Source organism: Sparus aurata, chromosome 22, assembly GCF_900880675.1.
Source record: "Sparus aurata chromosome 22, fSpaAur1.1, whole genome shotgun sequence".
NCBI classification, from domain to species: domain Eukaryota; kingdom Metazoa; phylum Chordata; class Actinopteri; order Spariformes; family Sparidae; genus Sparus; species Sparus aurata.
The window spans coordinates 15001118-15023848 of record NC_044208.1 but is presented as its reverse complement, the minus strand read 5'-3'; the positions used below and the strand labels follow the sequence as shown (position 1 = coordinate 15023848).

General features: G+C 40.0%; 3 protein-coding genes across 3 annotated transcripts in view; 2 read left to right on the top strand and 1 right to left on the bottom strand.

The window, feature by feature from the left end:
* The first annotated feature begins 120 nt into the window (after window positions 1-120).
* Window positions 121-2077, top strand: ndufb1 (NADH:ubiquinone oxidoreductase subunit B1). The gene is made up of 3 exons (XM_030405656.1): window positions 121-211; window positions 1347-1491; window positions 1873-2077. The coding sequence occupies exons 2-3, from the start codon at window positions 1352-1354 to the stop codon at window positions 1907-1909; spliced, it is 177 nt and encodes a 58-aa protein (XP_030261516.1). The 5' UTR covers window positions 121-211; window positions 1347-1351; the 3' UTR covers window positions 1910-2077.
* A 49-nt stretch (window positions 2078-2126) lies between these two features.
* Window positions 2127-9906, bottom strand: riox1 (ribosomal oxygenase 1). Its single transcript, XM_030405654.1, has 15 exons — window positions 9751-9906; window positions 9379-9525; window positions 9121-9275; window positions 8821-8920; window positions 7311-7424; window positions 6858-6964; window positions 6657-6764; window positions 6501-6535; window positions 6117-6295; window positions 3441-3545; window positions 3196-3337; window positions 2976-3096; window positions 2706-2805; window positions 2536-2622; window positions 2127-2377 (listed from the first exon to the last, which is right to left on the bottom strand). The coding sequence occupies exons 1-15, from the start codon at window positions 9835-9837 to the stop codon at window positions 2318-2320; spliced, it is 1647 nt and encodes a 548-aa protein (XP_030261514.1). The 5' UTR covers window positions 9838-9906; the 3' UTR covers window positions 2127-2317.
* A 1410-nt stretch (window positions 9907-11316) lies between these two features.
* extl3 (exostosin-like glycosyltransferase 3) overlaps window positions 11317-22731 on the top strand; it is a 36113-nt gene continuing 24698 nt past the window's right edge. The window contains exon 1 of the mRNA XM_030405647.1: window positions 11317-11545. The gene's annotated coding sequence lies outside the window, so the exon portion shown is untranslated. The remainder of the gene's footprint in view (window positions 11546-22731) is intronic.

The following is a 22731-nucleotide window of genomic DNA, read 5'->3' as shown; positions in this document are numbered from 1 at the left end:
AATTTTGTCGTAGTATATGTTCACAGTTAAGCTTTAAAATTGTGGGGTTATATGTTTCAATGTACATAATAACCCACCATCAGGGTCGCGAATTGGACTAATAATGGTTTATTGTTCAAGAAACACTATCGTGTTTGCAAAGTTGGTAGAGTCCAATGTCCTCTGCCGAGTGAATGAAGAGCGGAAGGCCACGGCTTGGAGTAAACAGAAGGTAATATTTGAGCTATTTCAACCTAATTTCTCTTCATGGTTTCAGTCATTCTACTCTAGTATGTTAATTGTGCAAAACACAGCTAATACAAATGACTAACGACAAACAGACAAACCATTTTCCACGAAAACATGACACGTACTGCTACTGCTAACTGATTAGCTAGCCAGTTACGTTAGCTGCTGGCTATGCTGTCATCAGTTTACACTAGTTGGGGTTTAAAAACTTTGTAACCTTGCTATATTTTCCGAATTTAGCTCCACTTTGTGGAAGCTATAATGTTGTAATCCGTGCAGTTACGGAGATTAACGTTACAGCTGCCACATATTACTTGGAGTAATCATTATTCTCGCTACTGTTTTATTTAAGATAGCAAGACTTTATGTTTAGAAGTAACCCTCTCTCTACACCAGTTAGCTCAAAGCTATGTCTGAGAAGCGTTAGCAACAATGAAATGTCGACACAAGAGCTCCTTGACACACATTATTTTTCTGTCAGCAGGTACTCCAACTGTTCCACACATTTAAGCGTGTGAACAAGGTATAAAGGCCGTCATTCATAACTTTAGTTGGCTATAGTTTAGCATAGTGTCACAATAACTTCGCGGAGGTCCTGAAATAATTGTTAGTCCTGTCTGCAGATGTGATGGGGTAAAATATCTTCTTTTTTTTCCAGTTCCAGATCCAGTATGATACAATCTTTTACTAAAGATTACAGTGACTTCTCACTGACTCTGGACCAAGTCATTTTAAAATGCATTGATTATCATTTAGTGGTTGGCTGAGCAGCAAACCGGATATGGCTTAGGTCTTTTCAGTTAATGTATTAGTAAAATGTAATCCTGGCCTCACACTGTGTAGGTTCAGTATTTCTTATTATGCAAATGCTGCACAGGTTTGTTTCAGTGGGCTCTGATTACCAGAGCTGCTCTGCAGAGAAGCTACAGCAATGTCACCGTTTTCACCAGCAATGTCATGCCTTGAATAGAATCAGAATTAAGCCTGTCAGAAATGTATATGTACGACATCATTCTCTCTATCCAACTTCAAATGTAAGCAGCATGACTGTTTTCCATCAGATTATAATGTCAGCGCCATCATTTATGTCACAATGTTTCCTCTGCTTGTTTCTGCAGGAACCATGGTTAACTTTGGAGCACTTGCCCGTGAGCATTGGGTGAACATCTTGGTACCCATGGGCTTTGTGTTTGGATGGTACCTTGACAAACAGCAGGACCAGAAGCTCACAGCTTTCAGGAACAAAAGTGCTTTGTTCAGCAGGTAAGAATAAAAAGCCCTTGTGGTATTGTGAAGGATCTGGTCCTTTTTATTTAAACGTGTTATGAGTTTTGCAACTTTATACCCACTAACTTACTCAACTATAAGTCTGCAGAATAGACATATGTTTACCGTCAGCTACTCAGTATATACACCTAGTGTGGTAACAAAAAGCAGATCTAGTTTTGTGTGTTTTACTAAGTCGGTTTCCATGTATAAGCAAGATCAGAGTTCCATGCTCATTAATTGGGAGTAACTGACTATTTTTGTGTCTAATTTTGATAAGAAGCATACCACAAATTTGCCTCACACAACACTAATCTAATGCTAATGTCACTCTGGATGCAAGCTTATGCAACTGTTGGTCTTGTTTTTTTTTTCCAGGGAGCTGAAGCCTGGTGAGGAGGTGACCTGGAAGTAGACTGTCCCTACCTGGAACGTGTCCTGTCATCTGTGGTGTGAATGGCCCTAAAATCAGAATATTTAAGAAGACTCCTGTACCTCTGTTTTTGAATGGATCAACTAATAATTGTTTAATGTTTTGAGTTGTATCAACCGATAATAAACATGCCCTTTCTCTTCAAAATCATTTTGTACTTGGTTGGTGATTTTGGTCTCATAGCAAATACACACACACATTTCATATAAAAAAAAACTGCTTTATTTGATGCTGAACTGTTAAATTCATAAATGGGTCTTTCAGTGGGACTATTCCAGTAAAGTTAATGAAGACAACTTGGGACAAGTGGTTTGCATTGAAGGTCTTGTTTTGTACAAAGGTAATTTGAATCTATTCATGCAGTCAGCATGACTGAAGAGTCTGTGGCCACTAAAGAGGTTCTGCAGTGTGGATTATCCCTCTCTCAAAAAGCTGCTCAGCCAAAGTGATCTGGAGGGAAAAGAAAACCACATGAGACACAGCTTAAAACACTAATTTCACAAAAACACAGGCTGAAACATTTCTCATTTAGAATAAAAATATTATGGAAAATGAAATGTGTTTTAATAAGTCTATGGACATAAGGGAAAGACGTGTAAACAACAAACCCTGTCCTCTGCAGAATCACAAGGCAAACTTCCAACTGTCACAAATTTGGGATATGAATGGATCAGAAACTCAACGGCATCTGTGTGCTGAAAGAAAAACAATTATTTCACATTGAAAACATCGTTTGGACGACATGTACAAGACATCTGTAACAGATCTTCCAGTCTACCTCTGCTTTTATTTCAAAACTCTTGGGCTCCTCTTTGTGGTAGGTTCTGGAGTTGTCTATTGTGTGGTAAAGATGAACCGCTTCTCCATCGCTGCATAACCTGGAGATACACAAAACTTATGAGCAAATATATACGAGATATAGTTGCATTTCATGGATCACTGAAGCAGGTGTTCTTCAGGAAAGACGCTATATTGTACATTTTGAACGGTTCATTTCAAACCTTCCTAATGTGAACACACTGTGAAAAGCAATACAAAGCTGTATTACCTGGCACATCCAGCGCGCAGAACTCTGACTCGGGTCTGGTTAGTGATGTGTGCGCCGACATCCATAACTTGCCCGCGCTCCCATCTCGTAGGCGCTCCTTTCACACTGCTGGCCAATTCCTCTGCGGGAGATGACACGAAGCAGTTCAGAATCAGTATACATCTTCCTTCTGCATTAAAAGTGAATTAATTCCCCCTAAACTGATGCATCCGTCACGTACCTGGAGAGAGCAGAGGAGGAAGGCAGTCATGGAGATAGTCTCTGGATTTCTGGTCCACGGCAGCGTCGACCGGGGCGTAGTTTGTCAGCTTCTTCATCAGACTCTCAACCCGAGAGAAGAATTTTGTCCTGCGTGGGTCATCCTGAACACACAAGGTTAACTTGGTTTATTTTGCGGGCAATATGTGAGCAGCTGAGGCTGGTGAAAGGAAGTGAGAGGTAAATACAAAACGACTGATTAATTACCTTGTCAGAGTTCTGCACTCCCATGTACGTCAGGTAGTCGAGAGGTAAGCCCTGCCTGAACTCCACGTCCTCCTCCATTGCTATTTCCAGTGCCGCTGGGACCACCTTGAGAAAGAGCAGATAAGAAGTGGAAAGACCTTTGGTAAAAATAGAAACCCAGGTAGCTGTTTGAAGAGAGGCTGTTTAAACTTTCTCCAAGCGGGTTATGAGGCTGAGACAGACAGAAGTGGTTTTCTGCGTTATCTCTAGTCAGAATCAACACTGGAATATTGCACACTAGAAACAATCTTTTTCATATTTTCCATAAGAACACACAGCACGCCTTGATTTTAGATACAGTATTTTGCATTAGTGTGGTTTAGCTTGTTGAATATCCAACATATTTAAAACATGTTAGTCATTGAAAACTAGTGATAATCTACAGGCTTCTAATATTCTGGGATTTTTCTTCTTCTTGTGTTTCCGCAGTCAAACGGTTGGGTGGTACTTGAACTTGTTGTTTTTCCTGGATTATCTCTGGATTTAAACTGGGGGATCGTTACTGCATGTTAAATCACGCAATCTCATCTCAGTGATTCTACTTCTCACTCCAAAACAGACTACTGTTTCTAACTACACAAAATACAGAATTTCCTGTCCAGCTGACCATCACATTGTCGGTGAGGATCGATGCAGTTCATTGTTGCCTTATGTCAGTCAAAAAATGCCTTAATGCTGCCCTTTGTTAAGCACTTAGCTTTCTAGTCAGAGTTCAGTAATAATAATATCATTTATTTATACTGCACCAAAGTTACAAAGTGCTTTACAATAAAAAAAAAAATATCGGAAATGCAATAAAACCCAGAACTTCAGATACTTTAACTAAACCTTCACAGCCGGGTCGCCCACACAGTGAACGGCTGGTCACCTCTGGTCACAAGTGGAGATTTTGGGACCATTAGTGGGGCCCTGCCAGAGGATCTCAAACAGACTAATAAGGAGCCTCCGCTTTCATCTTGGGTTACAAAAGTTTTTCTTGCTATATTTAAACTCAACTTTTTGTCTTTGCAGGAGAGTGCACTCACCACTGTAGTGTTTCTGCATTGCAAAATCTGAAGATTCGAGCTGATTCAACTCAGTTTATGGCTGAAACTAATGTTTTTTTTAGGGATGTCCCGATCCGATCTGTAGGATCGGGATCGGAGCCGATCTGGGCATTTTTCCACTGATCGGAATCGGCAGTTTTGAACGTGGACCCAAGCCCGATTTTTTTTTTTTTTTTTAACGTCAGAGCACAATTTGTCGCGGAACACAGACGCGCGCGTGGTGTTACTCTGTGAAAACCTGTGAATAAAGTGTCTGCCGTGTGGAAATAACGTCAATTAGAAAGCGAAAGCAGTCCAACGGCGACATGTAACATCTGCTATACGGCCGTTTCGCGGAGCTGCATTTTACTACTCATTTGATACAGCATATACAAAACAAAAACTCAAAGAATACAACGTGTTCACTCGAGAGTACAGGCAAGGAGACCAAAGCAGCAAACAGTCGCGGATACTTTCAGTTATGAGAAATATCCTCAGCGACATGTCCACAAATAATACAGAGAGGGTCATCAAATTAATCGCTCTGGAAAACCAGCTCATCTCCGTAATAGGGGATCAGGGTTTTCTTCGTCACCTGGAGTTTTTGAATCCCCGGTATGCCCTACCATCTCTGCATTACATTTATTCCACTTTCGAGTTACAACATGCCGGTATATGCGCACTAGTTTCGTGGGTCTCATACAGCATGTAAAGCAGGCAATCCAGGAGATGCTGAACGCGTTAATAGACAAGCAACGTGTCCACGTCATTTTATGTGACAACGTAAAGTACATGAAATAAGCAAAGGATTATATGGAGGCACCAAGCGTGAGCTGCGTCTCACACACACTTCAGCTGGCTGTACACGAGGGTCTGCTGTCACAATGCAGCATCACACACTCACCTGCTAACACAAGGAAGGTGGAGGCCAATGTTGTAATAGCATATGCAGAATAATTAAGAGCTATATTAAAGTATATACTTTGTTTCAACAAAATAATAAAAACCTATTAAGGAACAGCTTGGATGCAGGTACTTTTTTTCTTAATACAGCTGTATTATCTAGGAAAATATTAGTTAAGGCCAAGTATCGGATCGGGACTCGGTGTCGGCAGATACTAAATATTAAAGGACTCGGATCGGGATAAAAAAAACCTGATCGGGACATCCCTAGTTTTTTATATATATATATATATATATATATATATATATATATATATATATATATATATATATATATATATATATATATATATATATATATATATATATATATATATATATATAAATAATCGATGGATCTGCTGATAATTTTCACAATTAACTGATTAATAAAAATAAGTAATGTGAATAAAAATTGTGAGAAATGCTTAACACATTTTCCTAGATCCCAAAGTAACGTCTGCGTAGTGTTCTGTGTGCTCAAGCACTTTTTCCAGGAAGAGCTGAATGTGTTCACATCAGCAAATGCAAAAGCTTTCATAAAGTGGCTGTAGGATAAATCACACATGTATCCTAAGGTTATTACACTTCCTGCAATGCTTAATCGATGAACAACTGGCATCGGCATCAAAGTGGGTTCCTGGTAAGAGCCTTGATCGGAGGTCGTTACCTTCTGCAGCAGATCCCCCCAGCTGTTCTTCTGGAAGGAGGAGACGGTGATGTGGAGGGAGTGAGCATCCGGGAGGCAGTCGCCCTGGTGGACGAATCCTCGCGGGAAGTAGAGGAGATCCCCGGCTTCTAGCACCACCTCCAGGATCGGCTTTCCGATTTCAGCCTGATTGAAGTTCGCTGAAACAGAAACGCAGGGTGGTCACATGTAAGAAACGGCAGCCGTCTGCTACACGGTTTATCAGCTCAGAAGAGACTAGATGCATTCTTCTGTGCCATGAGGTGTAGTAAATAGTTATCTATTATTATTATTCATCTCGATTCCAACCAAATAGAGACAAATTTGGCATGTATTCATTTATAGAATAAATATATTTTTACTCACGACTCGAAAGCACAGGCAAGATCTCATCTTCTGTCCTGTGAAAAGGCCAGAACAACAGTGTTTCTTGGTGAAACATTTTTTAAATCAATCAAAACAATCAAAAACAAGTTGGTGTGAGTTTAACTGCTCTTCTTAAGGTTCCTCCCTTCATCTCACCTCGGGTTGTACACTCTCCAGTGTTTCTTCCCCTCCAGCTGAACCACAAACGCCTCGATGTCGTCATAATGTGGAGCGAAGCCTTGTGTTCCGGGTGGTGTCAGGTATCTGGTTTAAAAGGAAAACACACATTTCACAGTATCTGATTTTATCTAAAAAAAAAAAAAAAAAAAGAGTATAATTGCTGACCTGAATACTCACACATTGGCTCCTGCCATGCTGCCAAACTGCTCCTGAAGGATGGACAGCACGTTCCACACTGTGGAGGAGAAGGCCTGGGGATTGAGCATGCGGAGGGAGCAGCCAGCCTGGAAAATAGAGACATGATGATGATTGCCAATCTGCGAGTGGTGCAGATGGTGCACTGATACGGTGAATGCACTTAACACAAAGTGACTTCTAGCATGCGGCACAGAAAATATTAAAACTAATTTATTGCCTAATGCATAAACATACATCTAACTACTTTTTAATGAAGGAGGTCCTGGAAAGATCTCAAAGTGAGAGGAAACTTTAATGACCCCCGCAGAGGGAGTGAGTGCAGGGAACTCGCTGCAAAGGGCCCAATTAAAAGGAGCATTAAGATGCAGCATCACAGTGGTGTGGCATCGGAAATCATCACGCGTCTGCCGGTTTCATCGGTCCGGGCCGTACCTCATAGAAATCCCACACAGTGAACGGCAGAGCTCTCCCCGGAGGGTTGTGCGTCTCCCTCTGGCCATTAGTGTAGCTCGTGACATCCAGGTTCACTCCGTACTGAACATCCTCCTTAAATGCAACAACGCAGACATGCAGTTCAGTATGAGTATATCCAGTTTTCTCTACAACTTGAAGAAGAAAATGCAACACAAGATAAAGTTCTTACATTTAGTCACACAGAACAAATCAGTGCACATAGTCAGCAGCAGCCTGAGGGGGCTCATTCTCACATGATGAACAGCAGTATTTATTGTCAGTTGTCTTTCTTTCTTTATAGAATGGGTGAAAAAAATAAACCAAACTTCATAGAACTTTCTAGAGACAATGTCTGTGATTAACTTGAATCACTCTGCAAAATCGGACTTTGTCAGACTCCTGCAGCGATGGGAATGATCCTTAAAGTGACAGAAAAGAACTCAAACTCAAATATTTGTTTAGATTCACCAAGTGGCTGTCTCGTAATGACTCTAAATATTTGAACTGGTTTTACTATTCATTTTCTGCTCTATTGATGCATCCATTCCAGCCTCGTTTTCTCTCTCTCTCTTCTTCCCGACACGTTTTTTCGTTTTTTGTTGTTTTGTTTGTTCGGGGGGGGGGGGGGGAATTCTAGCATTCATAGAATTCTGCTACGAAACCAACAAACATTTTGTGTTTTTCCTTCTTTTTTTTAACTTCACCTCAGACCAGGTGTTCATTCTATAATATTGTCTTCCTGAGTTTCCTGCTTTTGCTTGTCAGTCAATGCACTTTGTAAAACGTTCACAAAAAGGTGCTGTATAGAGGTTTATTAAAAGGAAGTCATATCTGCAGTGGCCAACCAAAAATCTGAAATTTGGTGTTGCGTCTATTTTCCCCCTGTGGCCTTAAGAATACCCACAAATACCAACATCAGCGACAACAGGTATCGATTCAAAGTTAGAACTTCAGTTATTGTGGAAACATTGTAAGATTGTGGCTGTGGAATCCTCAAATACTTGAAATTATTCATTTCCATAGAGGAAACACATTCCCACATTAAAAGAAGCTAATGGCCTGCTACTTTTTCTATAATTCTGTAGTGTCTTAATCTGACAGATCTCAGCAAAACCGAAAACTAAAATTGAGCAAATATGTTAAAGTTAAAGGCTGAAGGATGGTGAATAGTACAAGACAGAACTGTACAAGACCATGAGCTAAAAAAGTAGGTGTATGTACAGTGTGTAAGACAGCACCAATGGCCATATGTTGTAAAGAGAAAGTAACAGAGGTAGTGCATGGCCACTAAGAATATTGGATGAATAATCATATAAGAGGTGATGGATTATATACATTATTAGCTTGTGTATGCATAAATACATTATGTACAAAGTGCAGGACTTTAATAGACAATTATGTATCCTTCTTGAATTACAGCACAGGCGGGAGATTACAGATAAACTGAGGATGGATGAGCAAGCGTCTGGGTCACGTGTCAGCTCCTCACCTGTCTTAAAATGCGATCAAACTCTGCTGTGGAGAAAAGTCCCTTGTAGTAGTCCGGATTATTACGCTGAACGAGGATCGGCTTCTTTTCCCATGTTTCCCTTCGGAAAGAGAAAAAATATTAGCCGGTGAAAACTTGGCGCATTATTTGATCGACCGGTGTTTTCTTTGCTGCAACCTACAGAAATTAACTGCTTTCTTTGAAATGTTTTGTATTTATTTGGTATTGATATGCAGCTCCGAGTCTGTGCGCTCAATGCACATTTTTACATCCAGACAGACACGGTGCCAACGTCTGTACCTGAAGAAGGACTTGGCAGGGATGGGGTTGATGAGCCACTGGAACAGCTTGCTCGCTCTCTCCCTGCTGTTGTTGACTTTTGCCAGGTCTGCTAGAAAAGCCTCTAGATCCTCACCGTCTCCACCTACACACTCCTCCTCCTCGTCCTCCTGATTCTGAAGCACAAGTACTCCATAAGTGAATGATATAAAACACCGTAGGGTCAAAATAAATGATAAAAACGTCTATATTTGTGCAATTGCAACAGAAACACATTACGTCTGTAATTTCCTTCAGGTTCTCCTCTCTCTGTGCAGACCTCAGGGGCTTCTTTCGTATTTTCTTCCTCTCAGGCTTCAGTTGAGCTTTCACTGTGTTGGTCTTACTGGCCCCATTCTCCTTTTTCTTTTTCTTCTTCTCTGCCACCTACAACACCACACACAATAACATGAGGCTACTGTCAGGCTGCACAGTCAGTCTGGAGAAATTTAAATACACGACATAAAGATAACGTGGACTGATAAAATGCTACCAGGGGGAGTGTGCTATTTTAAGCTCAATTCCTCCTGCAGCTGTGTCAGACACGCCTACACACACACAAATAGAGGCATTAAAACGGAAACTTTATTTTAAATCTAATAATAAATGTACCTGCAGGGAAGCCTTCTTAGCAGGAGGAGGCTGGTCTGTTGAAATCGCTTGATACAGAGCAAAAGCTGACATGTGTTTTCTCTCCATTTTCCAGGCGTTACGTCATCACCCTGCGACTCCCAGAGGCTTTTCTTCTCGGGGTCTTTGTGTGCGTTCGCTCTCGAGCGGACTCACTCCTGCCACCTATAGACTAACTGCGTATTACTGCAAGTAACAGCACAGTAAGGACTGCTTAGAGGACATTCTGGACATTTTTAAGCAAATATTTCAATTGAAGTGTATAGAAATAGTTTGACAAATACACGCACACACAAGGCAAACAAGAAAACAATTCTGGAGCAGATGTAACTTAATATGTCCCATTAATCGTAAATATGGGCTTGTAGTAGTAGACTAATAATGAATAAAAACACATTTCAATTCACATAAACAGACATGTCTAAGCTCTTGGATGTTTACTTAATATCAACAATCAAAAACAATTTTCTTATTTTTTTCTGTTCTCTTTTAAATTTGACCATGAACAATTGTTATTCAAATGCATATTTCATCTGCTCACTTAATTTTTGTATTTACATACAACTTAGTCTGAAACACAAACATGGCTGCCCTTTTAATTGCATACGCTGTTGTGAGCTCAAGCGAACTTTTCTGATGCTATTTCCCACATCCTCAAAATAGTAAAATTGGTTTTGTTTAGTGATTTTCAACTAAATATCTGTGAATAACTACCGCATGTCTACGTTTGTACATTTCCCATATACAACATCATTGTTTATGGTTATTGCTGCTTTGGGAGGTAGTGTTCACATTATAAAAGCAGGACAAAATGAAACAAATAAACATACAAAAATATCTTGAAGGGGCCCATGTGATCTTTAATAGGCAAGGCAAGTTTATTGGTACGGCACAATTTGGACGCAAGACAACGCAAAGAGCTTTACAGGAACATGATGTAACATTATGAGACATTTAAAATTGCATTTAAAAGACATTAAAAACTAGTTGGATGACAGCAAGACACAAAACATTAAAACGAGTTAAAAAGAGTCGAATAAGCTATATAGGTTGGTAGGTTTAAAAGATACAAGACTATAAAAATTACAGTGCAAGTTATTGATCAAAGCCTCAAAATGCAGTGGCAAGAAAAAAGGCTCTCAGCCTTGATTTAAAAGAGGTGAGAGTTGAAGTGGACCTGCAGTTGTATTAGTCTCATTGTATTTCATACATAACAAAAATTTGATTAAAAAAGAACAAACATAAAACTGACAATTCTCTCTTAGAGATGTTGAATTCTGGAGTTCCTGTTTAAAAGTTCAACATGTAATCAAGTCCATCAAACAATAAACATGAAATAATATACAGTACAGGAAGAGGCACCTCACCCTCCAGCTAAATGTTGTTAAGATATCCAGAGTTATATAAAACACATAATTATCATACAAATAATAATGCAGATACATAAAAATGAATGTAACAGTAAGCAGTACCCACATTGGCCACTAGATGGAGCATTTCCCCAAGAATATCTCCAGCGCTTGAATAGCACATTTAATCAACACCGTTTCCCACAATGCCTCGCGGCGTGCTGTCGGTGCTGTTTGTCCAGCCGTCGCTCCAACAATGCAGCTTTTAATGGTGCTGTGAGCGGTGCGAAGTGAAAACGCAGCCGCACCGCAGGCTTGTCCGGAGACTGTAGTCGTTCAAATTCAACACAACGGCATTTTAACGATTTGACAGACGTGGCCGGCGGCCGTGGCTCAGTTTTTAGGACATCCCGGACTCCTCTGATGGGGTGAGTAGCTGCTGAAGCTAACGTCGGTCTGCCTGTGTAGTGAAGTGCAATGCATTTTTGTTGCCGATACTGGCTAGCAGGCTAGCTAATTGGCCAGATGAGACATATGGCCCCTTGTGTCTTTTCTGTACATCTTTCATACAACAGACTTCCTCTGATCCCATTGTGGCTCGGATGCGGATTTTCTAACTGGTGTGAGTGTGAAAGGCTGGCAGTTTTTACAAAGACTTACAGGCAGTTGAGTCGGTCTCTGTAGTCTCTGCAAGTCGTGAGTCTGTTTTGCTTTGATCTCAATTGAGGCACACGTCAACCGAGCCGGTGTAGTCGCTGCTTTTGCCGTGATGTAACCAGTCTATATATGACGGCCAGGGAGCATAAAATAAATGTTTGACTGCTTAATGCATTATTTCAAAATGATTTGACCCGCCACCCCCCACCGTTTTCATGGTCAAACCCGCAATCCCGATGCCTGCCGCTCTTTTTGCACGAGTAAAATGTCACGCCGAATTTCATTCAGAAAACCTGCAATTTAAGGTCGACCCTCGTTGACAGACATGCATCCTGGCATCATTATGAAGCCGTGTAATGAGCCTCTGGTAAGGTCAACGTGCTTTAATACACCGACGATCATTTCTGTGGTTTACTGGTCATCATGGTAGATGTTATGTACGAAACCTGCTATTACTGCCTTTACTACGGACTGCCCAATTGCAAAACTAAGGATTTACAAATAGAGTTCTGTATGCTGTTTTCGGATACGATTTAGGGGCTTGTTCTTCTGACCAAATGGGTTACAAGTGTGTCTTTCTGCTCTGTCATGTTTTACCTTTGCCACTGAGTAAGATAGCATGATTTTCTCTTTTAGCATTGATGAATGTCAGATCAAACTTTGATCAGATTTAAAAAAAAAAAAAAACTGTCAGTTTATTGTCGACCCTCACTGGCAGGCTTTAATGCTGGCATGATGATTTGTGATGATTATGAAAGTCATAATGAGCTTCTGGTAAGGTCAACATGCTTCATTACACAGGTGATTGTTTCTGAGTGTACTGGCTATCATGGTTGACTTTAATTAAAAAAAAAATGTATTACTGCATTTACTACTGACTGTCAAACTGCAAAACTAGGAATTTGCCAATGGGAGTTCTGTTTGATGTTTTTGTGTAAGTGTTAGGAGGCTTGCACCTCTCAAGAATGGAAAACAATGTTGGTGTCTTGCTCTGTCAGTCAGGTTTTACTTTTGCTATTGACCAAGATAGCATACATGTTGTTAGATATATTTGGTATTCAAAGTGACTCGCTCGCTATGGAGAAGATCATAGTTGTTGCTACTATAACGGCTTGCAGTATTAAAAACTATTGATTCCCTATTTATGCATTCAAATGTAAGAAAGTAATTATGACCAAACCCCAATGTGTGCCCCTCTTTTAGCATGAATAAATGTAACACCAAACTTCATGAAAAAAACTGCCAGTTTATAGTCGTCCCTCGCTGGCAAGCATACATACTGCCGTTATAATGCATGCTAACTATAATGCCACGATGTGTTTCATGGTTAGCTACATGGTTTAATAGACTGACGATCTGCACCTCTTGGTACTGGCAATCATGGTACATATTGATGTAAGAAATCTGCCATCACTGCCTTTATTGGTGACTGTTCAATTATAAAAATGAATTTGCAAATGGGAGTTCTATTTGGTGTATTCGGATAAGGGTTAGGAGGCTTGTGCCTCTCAACAAATGGATAACAGTTTGTTATCTCGCTCTGTCACTCACTTTTGACCTTTGCCATTGAGCAAGGTAGCATAAATGCACTGATGTATTTAGTATTCAGTGAGGGACCTTCTCTTAGGTGTTGCTGCCCAAATGTTTCACTCTCACAAAGTATTGATTCCTTATAATATAGTTTAAAATGTAAGAAGTTAATAACATGTTTATTGATGAATTCATAGTTGCCATCCAATATCTTTTTTTTTTTTTTTTTAGAAAGGCATGCTTTACTACCTTTTTAAATGTATTGAATAAGGGAAGACTAGATTTTAGAGTCACCCCTCAGTGTGTGATTCAATGCAGTTGAACAGCACCTCGACTACAGCCTCCCGAATGACAAAAACAATTGAATCTATACCTCTGAACCACTTTACCAAAGTCTGACCATTACAGCCTACATGTTGGTGGGATTTATCAAATGGCAGTTGCATTAGACTCTGTCAGTTTGAATTTGCTGTACCTGATGGACTGGAACCTGAGTGCAAATGTTGTGTAATTTGCATTGTGGTAATGGACCACTGACTGATGGGACAGAGGAGCTTAGAGCAACCCTCTGTCAGCAGTCTCCCCCTGATACAGAAAGTTCAATGAGGGGTCAATTCAACCCTTGTAGTTTGAGAACCGTACCCCAGTAGTTCCTGTTCAGGCAAGGCTTAGCATGTTTGTGGTAGCACTGACTTAACTGCCAACATGTTTCCATAACTGGTAAATCCGTTTTCACTCAGATTTCTAAGCCCAGAGTTGAGCACTTAATAGCGACCTTACCAGAGTTGTTGGCCCAAGGCTATGTTTTCAGTTTATTCATGGCTGTACGGGATTGCATGCATCATCAGAGCTTTTGTTTGTGAATTTTTACTTGACAGGAGGTTGCTTTTGTCAAATCACCTCATACATCATTGAGTAAATGAGTCAAATGCTATTGTTCCATTATATGTTATTAAACAGGGCTCTTATAGTCTGAAACCCAGTGGGGAAAAAGAAAGTTGCTGACCATGAACATATTTATGCAGTCGCCTGAAACTGATGATGTAGAGGAAACTAAATGCGGACTGCAGGGAACAGGTCATGGGAAACACTAAACATTCACCTGGTGTATAGAGGCTGCAAAAGTTCACTGTGGTTTCATCACTTCCAACACAATATTCATCACTTTACAGTTACATAATCGGTAGTATTTGTCAAGTATGATTAGATTAATGAGCGTCTGAGTGTGAGATGTGGAGGCCTGGGGAGCTGTAACCCCAGATAGAGGTGTAGATTGTAGTTTTTGTAGGTCAGTTGTCTTTCACTCAGCCAGTCAGTCGGTCTGTTAGTTCACAGATTGGCATTCCCTTCTTTCTCTGGTATTTACCTCCTATGCTGAGATATAAACAACAGAAGTATGTTATTTCAATGTTTGTTAATGGTGAACTCAACAAAAGATGTTTGTTTTTTGTAACAATCAATTAATCAGTTAGCAACTAATTGATTAATTTGCAACTTTTGAATTAATCTCCAACTATTTTGAGACCAAAAAAAGTAGGTATTGAGTCAAATTTCTTTGTTTCCAGCTTCTCAAATGTGAATATTTTCTGTTTTCTAAACTCCTCTATGATACTTAACTGAATATCTTTGGGTTGTAGACAAAACAAGATATTTGAGGACGCCATCTTGGGCTTTGATCGTCATTTTTCGCAGTTTGACATTTTTCAGACCAAACAAATCAATTATTGATGAAATAACTAGGGATGTCCCGATCCGATCCGCAGGATGGGGATCAGGGCCGATATGAGCATTTTTGCACTGATCGGGATTGGCAATTTTGAACGTGGACCCAAGGCGGATTTTTTTTTCTTTTACGTCAGAGCACAATTTGTGGCAGAACTCAGACGCGCGCTTAACGTTTACTCTGGCAAACATGTGGATAAAATATCTGCAGTGTGGAAATATTTTAGGTTAGCGAAAGCAGTCCAGCGGTGACATGTAACATCTGTACTCCTCGAGGGGTAACAAAAGAGCTGCACCTAATACAAAAAATTTAATACGGCACATAAAAAAACCTGTCCTGGAGACAGCGACATGGCCAAGAAATATTACAGAGAAGGTCATTGAATTAATCGCTCTGGATAACCAGCTCATCTCCGTGGTAGAGGATCAGGGTTTTCTTCGTCATCCGGAGTTCTTGATGCCCTACGATCTCTGCATTGCATTACATTGATTCCACTTTCGAGTTACAACGTGCCGATATGCGCACTAGTTTCATGGGTCTCAAACAGCACACCATGTAAAACATCAATCGAGGAGATGCTGAAATAGACACGCAACGGGATGATGTCACGCACACACACACATTTCAGCTGCTGTCACAGCGCAGCATCACAGACTCACCTGCTAACACAAGGAAGGTGGTAGGCCAGTGTTGCAATAGCATATGCAAAATAAGAAAGAGCCATATGAAAGTATATACTTTGTTTCAACAAAATAAAAATTTTTTTTAAGGAACAGCTTGGATGCGGGTACTTTTTAGTAGTATCGGATCGGGACTTGGTATTGGAATTAACTAAATTTTAAAGGACTCAGATTGGGATCGGGGTAAAAAGAAAACCTGATCAGGACATCCCTAGAAATAACTTACAGATTAATCTGCAATTAAAACAATCAGTAGTTGCAGCCCTAATTTTGTTTCTGACCATCAAGCTAAAAAGAATTCCTCATAGAGCCAGATATTTTAATTTCCCATGCTCTTGTTATGGTTAGATTGTACCGCAGCATGCATTAATATGGACTGTTTGGGGCACTTTGTTTCCCACTGTGGACGAAGATATTGATTTTTTTCTCATAGCGGCGTGATTGCCATGCCGTTGTGAATGATCTTTTTTCCCTCCTGTGGTCGCATAGTAATGAAGCAAAGACCACAATGCAGAATAATAGCCAAATCAACATTGCATTATGTGACAAGGTGCTTCTAGATGTGTTGCCCTCGTTAATCATGGTCACCTGCGTGGTTCTACAATTTAATCCATTTTCATGTACATATAGATGCTGTTCTGTTGGCATGACTTGTAGTATGTGTTCGATCACCGTAGAAAATGTACACCTGTACAGTTGGTGATATCTGGACGTTAGAAGAAGTGATTACCATTGAGCTTGTAAATGGCATTTGCACATTTTTGAAAGGCATTTTCTTGGAAATTTAACCCCAAATGTTGTTGTCGATTTAATGTAAGCCAGTTTAATGTCCATTTTTATGCAAAATAAAGTGAAATGACAGAGTGAAAGCAGACAGAGCTACAGTATATGGTGAAATGTAATGTTTTGGTTCACTCTCACTGCTCTTACGAGATAGTTTTAAACCACAGCAGGCAGCCGTTTTCAGCAAACAACCCTCAAAACTTACTGTTCACCACCCGTTAAGCACAAAACGGCAGACGCACAGAAATATATCTTTTAACCCAACAAAATTAGCATGTATATGCAGTCGACAGTTAACTCTGTTTGCATTGCCAGTGTACAAGTTTAGCATTTTGTTGTTTCCCCTTTTGTGTCATCATGAATGTGCCAGAAAAACGTAAAACAGTAGAAGGCAGCAGATCATAAAACTCATAAGACAACATCCAGAAGATGTTAAACCTGTTTTAAAAAGTTTTTTAACTAATAATCATTTGAATTAGACATTTGTTTTTCTGCAGCGGATAACAGAAGTTGCCACAGAGTGAGGCACCTTGCTTCTTTCTGATCCCTGGTGCAGACATCAGATCAGCTGACAAGGTTCAGGCCACACAGAAAGCCACAAATAGTGGTTACTTTCCTTTAAATCTTTATCTTGAGTCTTTCTTCAAATTCAGCTCTGATTGAAGGATATTTGAGTGCTGCTTGAAAGAAATGGATGGAACAATCTTAACAAGCCAGTGGCCTTAACTTTAACTTGGGTCACATCATCGTGCCTGAAAAACCAAGAGAAAGTTGGCGTGTTCATCCGGGTGTTGTGTTCACATCACAGCCGCACCGTGCCAGAGGTGACGAATACTCCTGACTACTGCAGCGTTAATTGACCTGGGAGGAAATCCCAGTAATATACAGTCACATTGCAAACAGAATCCTGATGTTAGTGGGTTTAACTGGGTTTATTGGCTAGTGTGACAGGGGCATAAGTGACTAAAAGGGCATGCTCATTGCTAAGCCTAACTCAACATGAGTGCAGTCAGACTGCAACAGACCTTTTTTAGATATTTCGACTGTTCATTACAGGAAAAGCACAGATGTAATTGATAACATTATTGATGCTCTCATTCATTCAGCTGTCCTGGTAACTTATGCCAGTGCACCAGCATGCACAATACCAGTGCCCTGGAACAGTGACATCTTTTTTTCCCCCCATCATCACATGTCAAAATATCTCCTGGGAAAAGGGTTTACTGAGTGAACAGCCAAGGGAACACAAGCTAAATATGATGTCAAGTCCTTGCCCATCTGTTGCCAACGGCAGCTGATAGAAGGAGACAATTAGATGTGATTATAAGTTAGGGCTGACCCTGATGCGACAAAGCTTTTGGAGCGTCTACCGTTGCCATGATAATCAGCATCCAAATCAGTATTCAAATGCTTTGTTTTCTAATTTTTAATTTGTTTTTGTAAGAGGAAGGACACGTTGTCTTGAATAGGCAAATGACTTTTTGAATGAAAAAATAGGCAAAAGACTGATGGAGACGAGGAATTGGATCACCTGTACAGTGTTTAGTTAGTCTCATAACTTGTGTACTTAAAAAGAGCACAGAAGATTATTTGGGATTGGAACACCATCCTCACGAGGGAGCATATGCAGTCCCATGAGCTTCACTCTCCCTATACAATCACAGAAGGGATGAGGAGACAGTGGCTGATGTCTCCATTATGTCCTTGTCTCTCTTTAGACTGATGATATAAACAAAGTATAACCTAAAAGTACATAATGACCGCAAGTTTCTGTATGTGGGTAATTCTTACTGAAACTTAGAAGTAGGGATGGGAGGATATCAGAAGTTATTGTGGATCTGGATAAATGCAGAAACTGATTTATGATTATCTTATTTAAGATCATTTGTTTGATCTCATTTAAAATGGCTACATCGAGCCCCCAACAATAGTGTTCATAATGAGAGTCTTGACGTGATTCTCATTATTGCTTGTAAAAAGAAATCTAGCACTTGCTTGTTTTTGGTGTTCAAGTGAGCTGTGCTACACTGTTTTTCAGGGGTAAACCTAACCAGAGTATGGGTCAACTGATATGATTGTTTTAGGGCCAGTACAACACCAATTATGAGGAATCAAGGAGACCAAGAACTAGAATTTAGAACCCATTTGCAGTAAAAGTTAAAATCTTTCAGAAGAACTGTTAAGTACATCTTTAGGGAATGTTACTTCAGTTTTTCTTTTTTCTGCTGCATTTATTTGACACATTTATTTACTAATTACTTTGCAGATTCATATTGTTGTTAATAGGCTATTAATGTAATTTATAGGCCTTGATGCTCTATCAGAAACAAAGTAGCACCATTTTAAATGAGTTTATTTTGTCAGCAATCTGGCAGAAAAATCCCCTACCCCTATTTTGAAGGTTGGATTTGGCAGTCGGGATGTGGACGAGCTGCTCCTGGTCAGTCGGGACACCTATATAATCCCGATTGGTGCTTAAAGGCATAGCTAGATCCACCCACAACTTCCTTTTTAGTATGGATATCCTTGGTCCAGAAGTTGTTCAAAGCCCTTTATTTTGAGCCTTTTGGCATTGCACCAATTTCAGGAATGGAGTCTTAATTGCAGACCGGATTTTTGATTTTAGTCTGATAAAAATTCACAGGCCAGAGTGAAAGACTGTAGCTTTGGCTTTGACATTAATTGCCATGTCCTTGTAACAAGGCTCTGGATGAATCACAGAGCAGATCCACCGCCTCCTGACTCGCATTCTGTCAAACTGTCCTGCTCTCGTCTGAGAAAGTGCAGAGGTTTAGGTGTAGCTGAATAGCTGCGTGAAAAAGCGAGGCCTTCAGCTCTAATGAACACCTGCTTTAAGAGGTAGGAAGAGTTCAGCTACATTAACTTAGTACAGCTCGTTCTGTATGTTTGTTGATTGTCGGATTTTCTTTTACTCCACTTGGCAGGAGAGAAATGAATAGCATGAATAAAAGTCCTGACATGAACAGATTTAGCGGCCTCATAGCCGCGAGAGGAGGAAAAAAATGCTTGAAAAGAGAGACTAGTTTTATTTTTGGCAAAGTAAGTAAACAAGCAGTAGGATTTCACAGCTAAATCATTTCCCAAGCAGAAATTCCTCGAATAGAAACACCTATTGCCAACCTACAGTGGAACTTAGTTAGTGTACGTCACTGTCAAGCTCAAGGTGAGGACAGTATGTGACCGAAGCAGTTAGAAATAAACACATTCTTCCTGTTGCAAAGGTGATTATTTGATTGTAGGGCGTTTCCTCACAATAGCGAATTAAAAGAGTGGAATAACTGTCACCATGAAGCCACTTTATCTCCCTGATTTCATTTTTTACTGTAGAAAGTGACGAGTTGGATAAGTGCCCCCCGCTCACAATCCTGCCACTTGTTGTCGGGCATTAACAGCACGATTTAAAGGTAGGTTGCCCTACGTTGACACTCAGGTGCAACCTCTTTTGGGGTGGCACACAGCAATAATTCTCACATGTCAGGGGCTAATCACCCTGGCTCCCCTCCCAAAATCCATCAGTATTTGGAGGACGAAGCTTGTGGGGTTCTGGCAGCTGTTGTCGAGCTGAGTCAATCTGTTATGGTCTCCGCCAGCCTGCACAGGAGGGGGAGAGGAAGAGCTCTCAGGAGGACACAGCAAGCAGGGCTTCTGCCACTGCTATGGCAAGATAACAAGAGGATTTATTTGTTAGGAGGGCAGGATTTCAGGGCCTGCGTGTTACTTTTGCTGCGTTACCCACCAACTTGTTTTCTCTGTAAAATATTTGCAGGGGAAAGACGGGTTAAATGTGGGAGAGTGGAGTGGTTTTATAAATACGATTTCATAATAAAACAAATGATAGTGGACAGAAAGTTGATTGTCATCAGTTTTGTTGATAATTGTTTCAATAATTGTTCAAGTCATTTATAACTGACAGCTTTTCTCTGCTTTTATGTCTTTTGTGATTTGATTATCTTTTTTGTTTTTGACCGTTAATCAGACAAAACAAGATATTGAAAGGCGTCATTGTGCTGTTTGGTAGCATGTGTTGCACATTTTACACATTTCATAGATGGTGTTACAGATTAACTTTTTACACTTGTTGCACTGGTGCACCTAACTTATTCAGTCAGTTGCACCAGCAGATAACACAGGTGCACCCAATAGTACAATTTAATCTGATTTCCTCAAGTTCCAATATGTAAGAATGGACTAAAATGATCAACATAATGTGAAGAAATAACATTTTTGACTAAAATGAATTAACAATGAATTGACCTTGTAGCAGTTGTTTTAACAATTTAATCTTCAGTCCATTAAATGTCATATTTTTTTTTTTCTAAAAATGCTGATCACAATTTTGAAAGTTCAAAGTGATGTCATAAAGTTGCCTTTTTTTCCAAACAACAGTCCAAAACCCAAAGACTCTTCATATACTAGACAACAGCAAATCCTTACATTTAAGAAGCTTAAAAAGTTAAATAGTTGGCAGTCATTTTCTGGAACTGACTTATCATTGCAACAATAGACAAAAGAATGAAAAGTAATCGGTTATTAGTTGCAGCCATGAATGCAAAGCACCAAAAAAAAATGGGTTCCATTTGCACAGACGTTTCTTATTATATGCTCATAATGTCATGCATAGCTTAGCTACTCCTGACATGTGACTTAACTACACTACATGCTGAAAGTATCAGCTGCTTCTTCTTATGTGACAGAAATATCTAGTTTTTAGCTCAAAGCTGCAGTTTTTTTTTTTTTTCATCAGCTTAACGGCCTCTTATCCACATAGGAAATGGTAGTGGCTGTGATGATATTTATGCAAACAGCATCAAAGTGATATATGTTGAGATTGACCTTATTTATGGAAAGAGGACAGTACTCTGTGGATTCAAATCACTTTTGAGTCAGATATTGGCTGTTTTTTCTTTCTGATTATCGTGCCTCGCAAACGAGTCCTGTCTATGGATTTAACCAAATGTGCTGATATTGCATGACTGGCACGCAGTGGCGGTTGACGCTTGGAGATGAAATTGGCCGAGACCTCACAATTAGATTCAGTCGGCAGAGCAAATATTTGCAGTCAAACTTCCATGTGCAGACTGTTCAGAGTGCACAGCTGTTCACAACTTTCTTTCTTTCTTTTTTTTTTTTTTATTTATGAGGGCAGGCGAAGGAGAAAGGCGTAATTATTTATCTACCATGACATTTGTACATGTGAAACCATACTGAGAAATTGTTAAAGCCAAGTGAGGGAGCAGGTGTACTTCTGCTTTAAATAGGCCCCCATTTCATAGTAGACTTCTTTACTAGTTAAAATTAATAATAAAATAAATGATGTCTCTGTTCCATTTAGGCGTGCCAGTAAGCCTTGTAAATGAGCTGTTAAGCACAATACCAGAGCACTTACTCACTGATGTAATTTTTCACACCTGTGTTTGGCGAGTATGCTGTGAAAAAAAGACCTTGCAACATTTGTCTAACGTGGCATCATTTTATTTCTGAGAAATTCGTGAGAGTGGGTGTACAGAGTGTTTGACAACAGCTGTTGTCACCAAAGGTTTCCGCGTCTCTCTCGTTTGTAGACAGTTGTTCACTACCACAGGGAAATCCCCATGATAACGTTGGTTATATCCGTCCCCAGTTGGGGGTACATGATATGAAAGCATTTGGAGGCTTGGTTTTAAAGCACTTCATGTGCTGGTGTGTTCATCTTTGAAGGATTGTGTCAGTCAGGTTCCGTCTTTCCGGCTTTGTTTCCCTCTCATTGTTCTCCCATCCTGAACTTCCCTCTTCCTGTAGAATTGTTCTTCTTTTTTAATGATTGATTTTCTACACTGTGTTTGTTTGATATTAAGGTGGCAACAGTTTTACAATATAAATATCCGTGTCTCTGCTTGCTTTAGGCTACAGCAAATCCTGTCCTTCATTATAGATGTTTTTTGATTTTTTACAACAATGTGGTGACATACCTCGTCTATTCAGACTTTAATGGCTGGTTATTTTACCCATCAACAGTTGCCAGATAATTAACTGCAACGACTGTGATTGCTTCAGTTGGTAGCGGCTCATTTCCACCTTTCCTTCTGTGTTTAGAGGCAGTGCTAATACAAAGGATTATGACCTGCAGTCTCCCCAGTAAACAAACCACTGCTCTCCTTGGGTTATACTCATTCAAAGGAGCCTCTCTCTGCTGCTGGTTGCTCTTGTGGCCTGAGAGACTGGATAGGTTGGATGTTCAATG

Excerpts from the sequence above, each read along its gene's own strand:
- ndufb1 (XM_030405656.1), top strand. The coding sequence starts at position 1,352 with ATGGTTAACTTTGGAGCACTTGCCCGTGAGCATTGGGTGAACATCTTG. Across the intron at positions 1,492-1,872 it reads AAAAGTGCTTTGTTCAGCAG|GGAGCTGAAGCCTGGTGAGG; the intron begins GTAAGAATAAAA and ends TTTTTTTTCCAG.
- riox1 (XM_030405654.1), bottom strand. The coding sequence starts at position 9,837 with ATGGAGAGAAAACACATGTCAGCTTTTGCTCTGTATCAAGCGATTTCA. Across the intron at positions 7,425-8,820 it reads TTGATCGCATTTTAAGACAG|GAGGATGTTCAGTACGGAGT; the intron begins GTGAGGAGCTGA and ends GTTGCATTTAAG. Across the intron at positions 2,623-2,705 it reads GTTTTGAAATAAAAGCAGAG|CACACAGATGCCGTTGAGTT; the intron begins GTAGACTGGAAG and ends TTTTTCTTTCAG.